Genomic DNA, 12789 nt, shown 5'->3' on the forward strand with positions numbered 1-12789 from the left:
AGTGGTGACTAACCGACGTAGTGGAAGAAGATGACCAGACACTGAGGTAAAAACAAGGAATACTGCGGCTGCCAGCATTGCTGATGCTATTCGGAATGGCCAGGTGAGGTGCGGTAATACTAACTAGGGGCTGTTCAGACAATCATTGTCCAGCTCTACCAGTAACTATTCGAACAAGTCTACATAGTCACTGAACATTGAACTGGACATTAGATATCGCGACCTATTATAACATCCATACTAGTACTTCTGGGTTACCTTCATGACTATCAGTCCTTCAACGACGCTGAAGTATCACGCCGTGCCTGCCACTTTACTTCAAACTGACATTTACCATCACTCTGCGGTAGCTCATGAACAACAAAAAGTGAGGTAAAATTGAAATATCATTTCGCCCTGTCAGAGGCCTGCAATAATAACGATAATGATTGATTGCATAGCGAGTGTCCTCAAGCATTCCCGTCGCTCCTGTCCTGTTAACGCCTATACCACGGTTATCAATATCCCAACTGCTGCCGTGGAAAGTAATCAGCTCATTTCGCGTGACATGCTGTTGTTTCGTCTTTAACTGTCGTCCGCTCAACACCTCAAGTCAAGTGCAGCTCCTAGTCCGTCGTCACAACTTCGTCCTTCTCGACACGGATTTGATGCTCCTCGTGATTGACCTGCACGATCTCGAGCGCCTTTTCAGGAGCGATAACGGAGAAGCCCCTAGCCGATAAGTTAGTGTCAACTAGCCAAAGTGCCGAAAGGGCAGGAAATAATCGATGAGTTTGCGTACTTGATGATTGAATAGACATGCGTGATCTTTCCACCAGCCTTCTTGAGGGCGTCTTTACACTCTTCGACGATGGAATCGGGTGTGGACTCGTCCTCGAACCAGACTATGGCAGACTTCTTCTGTTCGACAGCGAAAACCCCAGGAGCGACAGCGAGCGCGGCAGCGAGAACGGGAAAGAATCTCATGTTGATAGAGGTCGGAAACGTTGAAGTCTAGAGAAGTTTATCAATTGTTTTTGTGATGATGCTTGCGACAAAGGTTGGTTTAATGTTGAAGCGTGGAATAATGATGAGATGCTGGTTGCGTCAATGCGGAAGGTGACGGATGGTTTAAGAGTTTATATGGCTGGCGGGAGATGGCGACTGGAGACAGGCCTGGGGTGCAGTACTTTAGTACATACCTCTAATGGATGGAAACTGTAGGCACCTAGGTCCTATAGTAGGTTACCCCTAGGCCTGGTTGGTCTAGAACCTAACCCGCCCGCAACCAGTCGGGCTCATGTATCACCACAGGCAGACAGGGTGCCGCATGGACGCCAGGGATCACTCCACTGTACCTAAATGCCACTAACGTATCCCGCCTGTACCTACTCCATTCATGCCCGGCACAACCTATGACCAGCAGCCATAGAAACTATGCCATATTAGGCAGGCAGCCCACTCCTGTTCACCAATCGTGTCGCTGAGAATGAGGGTTCCTACAACTACGTAAATGGCAGAACAATGGAAGCGATCATAAGTTCAAAGAAGCATGACGCTTTATCGGTCCTACTTCTTCACGTCACCCTCTACAGACAAATATTGATATTCCATATCATGAGCAACGTTGCAGGAGGAGACCAATTGGGATGCATTTATCATAAGTACAGTAGACTATCTGATCTACCTATTGGGGAATTAGAATGTGGCCTTTTTATCGCTATCGAACTTGATCCCCAACTTTCAGTAAGCCTCCCAACATGCTGCGTCCCCACAACGATCTGGTGTAAGTCGCAGGCATGCAGGCCGCATATCTGCCAGACAGGTTCAGCAAATATATTAATGAAGGCCGAGAAGCTCGAGGGTCTTGGTCATGCAGAATCTGAAGAATTGTGTCGATGTAATTTAAATGCTTGGTACCTAGTTTCTCTCTTCAATGTTAAAACGCCGTAAATGCTGTAGCTTCTTCTAACTCTAAATGCCGAAAAACAATCTGTTCAATGCGGTCATGTTCTCAAGACTCCAGGAACACTGTCGTTCTCACTCCAGACTTCTTTGCTCTCCTGTTCAACGGCCCTCATAGCAACTGCAACATCTTCTAGTCGCGTCACGACATCAATTACTCCTTGATTGACTCGCTGGAAATAACGATCATTGGCTTCTCGTCGTTTCCTTGCTAACAGAATGTCTACTTCAGTCTCCTCTTCAAGCTTGTGACCCAGCCTCTCTACCCCGGTACCGCTGCTGTTAGGCCGCGAAATGCTGCTGCTTCCAACTGCGCTCTTCTCTGTGCCTTCAAGACCAGACTTTGACGTGTCTCCCAATGCGCCTTTTAGATTTCGAACTTCGGATCCAGTGACAGATCCCACATGATCAAGCTGTGCTGTTTCTATAACGTCGTCTGCTTCGCTTCGTGCCCAGGCTTGAGCGAGAGCAATCTGAGCGGCTCGCAGATCAGCTAGTTTTCTGTCATGGTCTGGGCCAAAGACGTGAGTCCCCCCGGAAGCTGACAACTCAACTTCTTCCAATGTTGCTTGCATTTCGGACCATAAAAGATCGGTGCGGTCACCAGTTGCTCGGGTGCTCTCCGCGGGATATAACCCAGCACGCTGGGGCACAACAGTCCCGGATCGTCCAGACTTGACAGACGGCGCACGCTCAGCGTTTGGCCTTAGGTTCGATTGTTGTCCTATAAAAGGCACAGTCGGGGGGTGAGCATTTGTTAAGGAGGCACTTGAAGCTGAAGGGGAGGGATGCAGGAATAATGAAGGGGGTGGATCCCGTTGCCGGCTCAGAGGTCGCGTTAGATGAGACATTATGAAATCAAATCAGGAGCTTCTCGAATAAAGATAGAAAAATGTCGAGAGCAGTATGGTCTCTCTTGCTTCATTCCAGGCAAGTAGTCGGTCTACTGTATCAAACGGTGACTGGCGGACCCATCCGGCTTTGAGCTCAGTGGTACACCAAGACAGTGTTAATAGCATAACCAGAGACTGTACTTTACTCAGCCCATGGAACTTTAAACATCAGTCCATCGCCAAGACCATCCACAGCGGGCCAGTGGAGCATCGAGCACTTTGACACGTGACCTGATCGAGTTTTGAACAGTAGGGTCACCAAACCCTACCTGGAATTTGTGCTTGTCAATTCCTCAACTTTTCGCAGCCTCCGCAAATTACCATCACCATCCCGTCGTCGATACACAGACAGATCCGGTAGGTACTCCAAGCAATCCAATCCATCCTCCCAGCTGCGTCGCTCGCTCACGAGTCTTTTCTTTTTTTTCTTTCTCTCTCTCTCTCACATTTCGCATCGACAGTCGACTAACAACAATCTCAAGCAAAAATGGCTGGAGGCAAACCCCGTGGTCTTAACGCCGCCCGTAAGCTGCGAACGAACCGAAAGGACCAGAAATGGGCCGATCTCGCCTACAAGAAGCGTGCCCTCGGTACCGCCTATAAGTCCTCTCCTTTCGGAGGTTCTTCCCACGCCAAGGGCATCGTCCTCGAGAAGGTCGGTGTCGAGGCCAAGCAGCCCAACTCCGCCATTCGAAAGTGTGTCCGTGTCCAACTCATCAAGAACGGCAAGAAGGTCACCGCCTTCGGTACGACGAACCCCAGATGCTACGAGGAATGATGGGCGGGTTAAACTAACAATTTTTATAGTCCCTAACGACGGTTGCTTGAACTTCGTGGACGAGAACGACGAGGTCCTTCTGGCTGGTTTCGGTCGTAAGGGCAAGGCCAAGGGTGATATTCCCGGTGTTCGATTCAAGGTCGTCAAGGTCTCTGGTGTCGGTCTGCTTGCTCTGTGGAAGGAGAAGAAGGAGAAGCCCCGTTCTTAAGCGAAGAGCGCGTGGATGGAAACAACGTTATATTTCGACACGTGGAGTCTATTCGGATTGCTTGCATCGACATTACGGTTAGGGATCTGATCATGGGAGACGGGTCTGAAAAAGGAAAATAGATCACAAAGTCTTCGACGAACAACAAATGATGTGCACGCTACGTGAGGTGGAACTTATGAGGTGGATTTCATATCCCCCTGCATGGTGACATTGTGTCACAACTGTTATTCATACATTGCATCCTATTCTCCTCTAACACTCAGCTCTGGGACGATTTCCTTCTTCGTGCTCTTCGGCATATTTGATGGCGTAGTCTGCACCCAGGCCTAGACTGACCACCCCGCCAGTTATCCAGCAGCCATTAACGAACCACCACCAGCAATCCTTTACATTCTTGAGGTCGACTCGTTTAATCATAAGCCCAAGCGTGACCATTGCTCCTCCACAGCTCCCGATAAAGAAAGCTGGCCCAGCACCTGCTGCATATCCAGCAACAGCAAGAAGCGAGATCTGCGCGGCCGCCAGTCCTGTAAGCACTTGCTTAGTTTCGGCATCATGCTTCAGCGCGATGCTCTTGATTCCTGCCTTGACATCGTCCTTGATATCCATATGAGCATAGATCATGTCATATAGCACTGTCCATGCAATGTTCGAGGTATATAGACACGCTGCAGCGGTCAGCGCAGTCGTATGCGATATCAAATCAATGCCAAGTGCTGGGAAGCCCATGATTGCTCCCCAGGAAAAGGTAAGGCCCAGGACCGCCTGAGGGTAATACGTCACTCTCTTAGCCAACGGATAACTGGCCACCAATATCAGGCTGGGGACTCCATAGAACAGACAAGGTAGGGGAAACTGTAACAGTATTCCCAGTCCGGTAAGAAGTTGACATCCAGTGAACACAAGGCCTTTGAAAGGAGTAATGGCACCGCGAGCGATAGGTCGGAGCCGAGTTCGCGACACATGAGGGTCGAGGTTCCGGTCCCACAGATCGTTGATGGTACAGCCAGCCCCTCTCATGATGAGAGCTCCAGAGAAGAAAAGGAGTGAAGTGCCAATGACAGAGCCTGGGGATGCCATAGGCATAGCCATTGGGGCAGCCATGAGGGTGGAAAACAGGCACGGGAAGAAGAGGTAGTATGTTCCAGCAGGCTTGTCAAGTCGTATCAATTCAGCGTAGGGAACCCATGATGCTGGGAGCTTGGACAACAGTCCTGTCTCGGGTGGTTTGTACGGTGCTGGTCCCGTTGTCGTTGCAGCTGTGGGTGAGTCCAGGTCTTGAATAGCCGTTGGTGAGGATTGAGGTTTGGTTTCGTGAAATGCAACCGCTCTCTGAATGTTGTGCCATGGTTGCCTCAAAGACTTCGAAATATGGACGAGAGAAGGCCGTGCTTGGGATTGTCTTTGGCTTCTTAACGCTTGTCCTGAGATGCCTCGACATTGAGCCCAGGCCGCAGCCCGGGGGAGTGCATTTAACCTCATGGATTAACAAGGTCTACGGACCTACAGGGATAATAAGAACACCATTTAGTAGTTGGCGTATCCGTAGATTGTCATGAAATGCTTACCGAGAGCATACAAATTGCACAGACAGGTCCCCAATGGCAACTCGCTGAGGCATCAATTCTGGCGAACTTGAATATAAAAACTGGACTACAGAGTATAAAATGAATAATTAACCCTTGCATCTCAAAGGGTTGTAGGTTACAGTGGAGCAAAATGGCTACTAAGGTAGGTACGTATCTATTTCGTAGTTGACGAAAGGCAGGTCTGTCACGTGCTGTAGTCCTTCTATTTTCTTTTGCGCTTTGATTGGTCGCGCATGCGATGCGCTGCTGAGCTGTGTGACGCGACTAGCTACCACGTACCTAATTGCAGGTCGCTCCAGATTTGTAAACCCTCCAAACACTTACCTGAGAACGTTTCAACAAGTGGCCTCGATGACTGTCCCATATTGAATGGGGCTGGCCTAGGACGAGTGGCTTACGAGCCTAATTCTGCTTATAAACAGAACTCGCAATACGAATTCCTTTGCGACCAGCAGCCGTTGCGATATCTCGTCTCAAGCAGGACCCCACCATAGCTATATTCGCGCGAAGCACTTTGGAAGCTCGAGACAATGCCGACCTCATTGCATCCCCAGGCAAAGTTCGATCCTATACCGCCCGACCTGGACCTGTATGGATTGGTGGACACAACACCAAATTTCAAGTGGGTTCAGCGCGTCTCGAGAAACCAGATACGCAGCCTTGGTCAACAGGAATTCGAGAAGCTTGTGTTGATTCACGTCATTATTGGCGGCAAACCTCTAGTCATTGACGGATGGGAGGCAGCTCTGTCAAGGGGGCTTTTTGATGTTGGTTGGTTGGAAAAGAGACATGACAAGACACGTATGATGTACCTGGTCCCGACACACTTGCAAATACTAATTCTTTTTTCTTCAGAGGAGAACGTACGAGATATCAGCGCCGGAACCGACATACCCATGACAACAGGTCATTACCTGCGTTCGATGAGACAGCTTGCAAACCAATGGACTCCTACCAACTTTCGTGACGAGCGCCGCCAGCGTCTTTATCTCAAGGATATTGACTGCCCTCCTGAGTGGCACGACGCACTGCAAAAGGTCATTCATCCGAATTTATTCTATTTGAATGAGAACGCCAGCGAAGCTGGAGGCTCACGATACGACGAGGACGCCTTCCGGGATGAATCTGCTGCAGCACCAGCCGGTGACCTGATGTCCAGTTTGCCAGAGGAAATGCGCGCCCAGAATCTCATGTGCTACATTGGACATGAAGGTACATATACCCCTGCGCACCGCGAAATGTGTGCATCGCTTGGTCAGAATATCATGGTGGAAGCATCTGGAGATGAGAAAGGCGAGAAACCCGGCAGCTCGATCTGGTTCATGACAGAAAGTAAAGATCGTGAGGTTGTCCGCGAATACTTCCTCTCCATGTTAGGTCATGACATTGAGATCGAGAAGCATTTTGCTCAAATCAACGCGTGGAAGAAAGCGCCTTTCGACGTTTACATTGTCGAACAGAGAGTTGGTGATTTCATTCTCATCCCCCCATTGGCCGCGCACCAGGTTTGGAATAGGGGTACTCGAACAATAAAAGTGGCCTGGAACCGCACAACTGCCGAAACTCTTGAGATGGCTTTACATGAAGCGCTTCCAAAGACTCGGCTTGTTTGTCGCGATGAACAGTACAAGAACAAGGCGATCATCTTCTTCACCCTACGGAAGTATTACCGTCAACTTCAGAATCTTGAAGAGAATGCAGAAATGACCTCCATGAGCTTTATGGGGATTGGACAAGACATTCTCAGGAGCTCGCCTCGTGCCAAACAACTTGCAGGCGACTTTAAAAAGCTATTTGCACTCTTCACGGAGCTCCTACTCGACGAAATGTTCGCGTTCAAAGAGAAGGAGGTAGAATTCATTGAGTTTGACTCTTGCATTACTTGTTCATATTGCAGGTCCAATATCTTCAATAGGTTCCTGACATGCAAGCACTGCACTCGCATGCTCATCAACGGCGATGAGGACACCTACGACGTTTGCATGGAATGCTATGCCATGGGACGGTCTTGCGCCTGCCTCTCGGGATTGCAATGGTGCGAGCAGTGGAGTTGGGCTGACTTGGTCAATAATTATGAAGAATGGCGCTCAATGATTATAAAGAACGATGGTTTTGTCGATTTCGAGTCTTCGCCGCAACCCCTGGAAATTGCTCGGCAGCGCTCTGCAAAGAAGTCTTTGGCCCAAATTTGCCAAGAAGCACTGAGAAGGAGACCTTGGAAAGACATCACTCAGCCCGAACGTGAGATTACACCAAGCGAGTCAGAGCCAGAAGTCGATGGCGAAGGAAGGCCAAAGAAGAAATACAAGAGGAAGAAGAAGCGCGGAGAGCTTCGGCGATGCCATGTATGCTGTCACAAGGACTACGCTTATCGGGTTCATCAGTGTACGAATCCTGGCTGCACCGAATCCTACTGTTATGGCGTGCTCTATAGAGCTTTCGATATGTTGCCACAAAAGGTCCTTGAAGACGAGCAATGGCAATGCCCCAAGTGCTTGGGGATATGCAATTGTGGTCACTGTCGACGCGTAGGCAACACGGATCCGTACACGCCAAAGAACACTTTATTGGGACACGATACGCGGCCGATTGCAGACGACAGAAGTGTCGAGGCTCTGGTTGACTTCCGTGTACACAATCTCTCATGGCTCAAGGCCGCAGGGGAAGAAAGCCGCAGTAAAGACAGCAGAAGAATGAAGAGACTACGAGAGCAGGCTGATAGTGCTAAAGCACAGGATATTACAGAACAGGAAGAAGCCGAACAGGCTATACAAGATGGTGCTAGGGTCCATGGGGCTAATGGTGTACATGTATCCGGCAAGAACGGTTACGGAGACCAGAGTCATGTTCTTGGCGGCCAAGGCGATTGGCCTACGACTGATGATGGTTCTGAGGGGCAATTGCCTCGTTACACTGATGAGAATGGTGTACGAGCCGAAGAGCCGACGGCTATGGATATGTCCCAGCTTGGAGAGGCCGATGCATCCTTGTATCCGGATCCTTCTTTGGTAGCTCGGCAGCGTATCGGCATGGGCTACTATGAACCAGATGATGCACCGGACAAGATTCTATTTGATCCTTTTCAGGCACCACCTGAGGATGCCATGCGACCGTCAGAACCAGATATTCCTGAGTTCGTCAAAAAGTCCATTCGGGCAGCCAAAAGGAAAGCCAGACGAGAGAATGAAGATCCTGATTTTGTTGTTGGCAAGTCACATCACAAAAAGCCTCGTCTCGCAAATGAACCAGAAACAGATTTCCTGGATAGCATGGACCCTGCCCTGTTCAATGGGTCGTCTTCTGTCCCTGAAGCTGTCATGGATCCACCTAGTCAGACCGATAGAAACCAAAGCACAACGCAAGACGTCGGAATGGATGTTGCTCGGGGTGCATCTGGCGCAACTCTAGCTCCAGGCCAGTCTAAAAAACGGACTCAGCTGTTATTCGACGCGAACGAGCCCGAGCTCAGGCATGCTAAACCAATAACATCATATGTCGAAGCTGAAATGGACTCGGACGAGTTCGAGGAGGAACCAAATCAACAGACAAAGACTTCGTCGTCCGAGAATGGCGCAAAAACAGGCAAGAAATCGGCCGTCGATCTAGCTGCCGATGCAGTTCGTGCTTTGTTAGGGTCATCTATTTCTTCTAGCCCACAGCCCTCTATTGAGATGCATTCAACCCCTGGCACGGATAAAATTCCCAGACGCCGCGGTCGTCCACCTAAAAATGCAACCTCTGTTGCGCAGCCCACCTCTATCGACTCTTCTCATAAATCTAAGGGCGGACAGAAAGGCTGGCCCAGAGGCCGGCCTCGAAAATCACGTTTGTCTCAAGTCGCAGCCGCTGGTGGATCAGCCGAGATCGCTGACGAGACCTCCCAAACTCAAGACGGCAATAGCGATGTCGAGCACGATAGAATGGTCGCCGAGTTGGAGGCCCATCTTGCTGCTGAATTGGTTGAAGGGACTCTGGCGCCTATAACAGAGCCTGGCCAACGTCGTCGCCGGGGCAGACCAAGAAAGTCCGGTGTGACTACCATCGCAGCTGCATCTACCCCTGCCGGTACATCTGAAGGAGATGCTGAGGATGAAAGCCGTACCTTCAGGTCCGCTCGTCGTACTCGACGATCAGAGGGTACTACCATGGAATCCGATCGGCTACCTAGCTCACCTCCGCCGTCAGCGACCTATGGCGCAGGAGCTCCGCTCATGTCTATGGCTGAACGAATGGCACTCAAGGGAAAGAAATTTGAAATGGGAAAACGAAAATCAAGAGGCATTTCTAGTAGTGCAACTGCCACCCACTCAAAAGCCACAACTCCCATAGCTGACCCCAAGGCTACCTCAGAGGTATCTGATGAGCCGCCAGCTGATGTTGGCCCAGTGGTTTCTCGCAGCACGAGCCCTGTTGGTGAGCACATTGGCGAGCAGTCACCTCCAATATCCTCAACCCACCTGGGGAGCTCCCAGAGTCCTTCACCGCCCCCTCTCCTCCAACGACCTGCACAACCAACTGTGGTCAGAATTGGCGATACAGACTCGGAGGCAGAACAAAGTGACTCGGTGATAAGCTCGGACTCAGATAGCGACGGTGATATTCCAGCAAGACAAAACACCGGACGAGGAGGTGGCCGTGGGCGTGGCAGAGGAAGGGGGCGTGGCAGGGGACGGGGAAGAGGGCGTTGAGGGATCGTAAAACACGTTGCGCATTTTCATCTCATGAACACATTGATACCTCGTAGAACGGCATAAAGGATTTTTTTTTTCCCTCGTAGCATATATTACATCTATTCTCCTGATCTGACAGTAGCGATAGGCACAAACTCTTTTCGAGTGGCATTTCTTGCTACTTTAGTTACCTGATGATATATAACTTCGAGTGAGCAGTGCTTTGTAAACGATTCAACCAACCTCACGGCCGAAATAAACCCAACTGCTTTTCCAGGTCGTGCCATCGCCCATTCCGCATGGGGTCTAATTTCTTCAGATTGTCTAGCCAAGATGCTACCTCGCTTTGTTTCTCGATTCCAAGAGGTTGCCCAATTAGTTGGACCAATGCCATCGCATACTCGATGAGGGCCTCATAAATGCATTTCACATCGCGGTAGTCTTCTAATAGGTCTTTGATGTTGGTTACTTCACGTTCAATGTATAGTTTGCGGTCATTCACTGCAAGGTTAGGGGCTATCTGGCGGCTGGAAGCAGAATCGGCCAGGTTCAATACCAGAAACTGATGGTAATACCACAAGGACTGATCCTCGGGTCCCACGTTCAGACCTTCGTCGACGAGCTCAAGTTCTAATATGAAGTCAGCAGTGCTAAGTAAGACGCAGTGCAGGTGCTTGCCTTGGTCTAGGAAAGCCTTACGAGACTCGTCATCCGCATTGCGCTCATCGAGAAGTCTGGTGATGAGCTGGCTTCGGTTGTGCCACGCCGAGAAATTGGAGAGATCCTGGCGAATTTTGTCGGTAGTATACTGGAATTCTGGCTCCACTAGGCTCTGTCCATTCAACAAAGGGCTCTCGAGCTGGGCTACGACGTGACGACGGTAGCCCCAGGCGTGAAAGTTGCGTCGATCCCTGGTGAGCATCTTACTGACAAGACCTAGCTCCTCCTCCCAAATGCGCCGGGCGGTGGATACATTGAGCCTCTGGATTGCACAGCCAAGTGTCCAGAGTCGATAGTTCCATATCCAGTAGCATTTTGGAAACTGCAACAAAAGGGGGACAGTAAAAGCCAGTTCAGAACGGATCACTTCGACGTCGACATCGGCGTCGACATGACTATCAGGTGTTGTACCAATCTTCCCAGCTGTCCGGGAGTTGTGGTGCGGCGGGATCTCGGTCGAGGAGCAGGATGACGAAGCGACGGAACAGGCTGTGTGAATGTCGTTCGCTGAAGTGCTCTGCGACGCCTTGGAGAGCAGCGATCCATCCAACGGTTTGGATAATGAGCCAAAGATTAGACAGCACCTGCGGGCGTTCCATACTGTATAGTATTCTGGGTTAAGACGCAGGAGTTTCGAAGTAAGCTGGAATGTTACAGAGCCGTAGTCGTTGTTGGATATCTGCTCGCGCGTGTGAGGAGAAGAAGACGACGGTAGTGCAGAAGTCCAGTGCTGACCTTTTGGCGGATTTCGTCCTCGATAGTACGGTACTTTTCGATCTTGACCAAGTCTTGCTTGCGCTGCTCTTCTGTTCGGGACCGCGCAGTGCGGGCTATGCCGTGCTGGGCGACTTGAAATCAGCATCAGTCACCAGAGAAACTTTAAAGTTAGAAGAGGGGTTTATGCTAACACTGGTCATGTTGGTGCGTATCTATCTGATGTTCTGGCTCTGAGAGTCGCCAGGAGTGATTGATTGAAGACGCAATTGTAGGTAGGTACCAAGGTATTTGCTGATGCTGTGAGAGGGACGTGAAACGAACCCCACGTCAACTTTAGGTCAGTACCTAGAGGTAGGTAGGTAGGTAGTTAGTACTTTGTACTATTAGCATCTATAGGGTAAGTCAACATGAGGTACCTAACCTACCTCTAGACACTTTCTTTTGTATTGATCCGACGAGTACATACAAGTACCGCCTTATGGCTGTTGTCAAGCTAAGCGGCTGTATCTGAATCAGTGACATTGATACCTTAATACTTACACTCAATCTAGTACAATCCCTTGCTTTGGGTGGACAGAATTCTAAGCTGAAACTCGCAACTGCAACAAGGAAGGATTCTCAGTATAATATCCATGTTGAACACACGACACCAACCGTAACAGCATGTGTAATTCGTCATACAAAAATGACTTGTCTACCTACTTATTTACCTGCCTGCTAACCTTGATTCACTTTCATTAAGAGTCCATCTGGTTTTTCGATTTGCAAGCAAAGGTTCAAGGCAAACTAGATGCTAAAGTATCTGCAGTTTTTAGACATCCTTCTACTCACTGCCTAGGTATCTAAGTACTAACATCTGGGTGATCTCAGTAGTAAGTACTAATATAGTTCATCTCATCTGTCGTAGTATGAACTGACACATGGGACAGCATATGTGTTGCAGAAATGGATCTTACAGCCCATCTCCATAAAGATATCCAAACGAGTGACAGGGTACACATAATGCAACGGAGGTTCATCAGAAGAAGAAGGCATGATAAGTACTAATGGTAGGTATAGTACCTAGGTAGGTAGGTGATAAGTAGTTGCTGATTGTAGCTTCGAATCTACCTACCTAGCTGTTCAAATCATATCATCAGGAAGTACCTTCCATACCTAGAGTAGGTAGGTATCTGCTAAATACATTCTTCTTTAACTTCGAACCTTCCTCATCTTGAACCAAGTTACCTACTAACCTCTGCCTTACCTGCCTGCCTGCCTGCCTGCC

The 12789-nt window shown here is 49.5% G+C and overlaps 6 protein-coding genes across 6 annotated transcripts; 2 read left to right on the plus strand and 4 right to left on the minus strand.

The window, feature by feature from the left end:
• Positions 1 to 605: 605 nt before the first annotated feature.
• Positions 606 to 966, minus strand: FIESC28_11323 (uncharacterized protein; the record flags this gene model as incomplete). The annotated part of the gene is made up of 2 exons (XM_031165448.1): positions 606 to 711; positions 782 to 966. The coding sequence occupies 2 exons, from the start codon at positions 964 to 966 to the stop codon at positions 606 to 608; spliced, it is 291 nt and encodes a 96-aa protein (XP_031010495.1).
• Positions 967 to 1985: 1019 nt separating this feature from the next.
• FIESC28_11324 (uncharacterized protein) lies at positions 1986 to 2795 on the minus strand (the record flags this gene model as incomplete). The annotated part of the gene is made up of 1 exon (XM_031165449.1): positions 1986 to 2795. One exon carries the CDS (start codon positions 2793 to 2795, stop codon positions 1986 to 1988), a length of 810 nt encoding a protein of 269 aa, XP_031010496.1.
• A 529-nt stretch (positions 2796 to 3324) lies between these two features.
• On the plus strand, positions 3325 to 3823 carry FIESC28_11325 (uncharacterized protein; the record flags this gene model as incomplete). The annotated part of the gene is made up of 2 exons (XM_031165450.1): positions 3325 to 3583; positions 3645 to 3823. 2 exons carry the CDS (start codon positions 3325 to 3327, stop codon positions 3821 to 3823), a joined length of 438 nt encoding a protein of 145 aa, XP_031010497.1.
• A 255-nt stretch (positions 3824 to 4078) lies between these two features.
• FIESC28_11326 (uncharacterized protein) lies at positions 4079 to 5779 on the minus strand (the record flags this gene model as incomplete). Its single annotated transcript, XM_031165451.1, has 2 exons — positions 4079 to 5085; positions 5740 to 5779. 2 exons carry the CDS (start codon positions 5777 to 5779, stop codon positions 4079 to 4081), a joined length of 1047 nt encoding a protein of 348 aa, XP_031010498.1.
• A 166-nt stretch (positions 5780 to 5945) lies between these two features.
• On the plus strand, positions 5946 to 10113 carry FIESC28_11327 (uncharacterized protein; the record flags this gene model as incomplete). The annotated part of the gene is made up of 3 exons (XM_031165452.1): positions 5946 to 6216; positions 6271 to 9980; positions 10021 to 10113. 3 exons carry the CDS (start codon positions 5946 to 5948, stop codon positions 10111 to 10113), a joined length of 4074 nt encoding a protein of 1357 aa, XP_031010499.1.
• Positions 10114 to 10329: 216 nt separating this feature from the next.
• FIESC28_11328 (uncharacterized protein) lies at positions 10330 to 12557 on the minus strand (the record flags this gene model as incomplete). Its single annotated transcript, XM_031165453.1, has 3 exons — positions 10330 to 11448; positions 11541 to 11653; positions 12479 to 12557. The coding sequence occupies 3 exons, from the start codon at positions 12555 to 12557 to the stop codon at positions 10330 to 10332; spliced, it is 1311 nt and encodes a 436-aa protein (XP_031010500.1).
• Between the last annotated feature and the right edge of the window lie 232 nt (positions 12558 to 12789).

This window comes from Fusarium coffeatum (assembly GCF_003316985.1).
Source record: "Fusarium coffeatum strain FIESC_28 chromosome Unknown BRIP53273_contig_383, whole genome shotgun sequence".
Taxonomy (NCBI): Eukaryota; Fungi; Ascomycota; class Sordariomycetes; order Hypocreales; family Nectriaceae; genus Fusarium; species Fusarium coffeatum.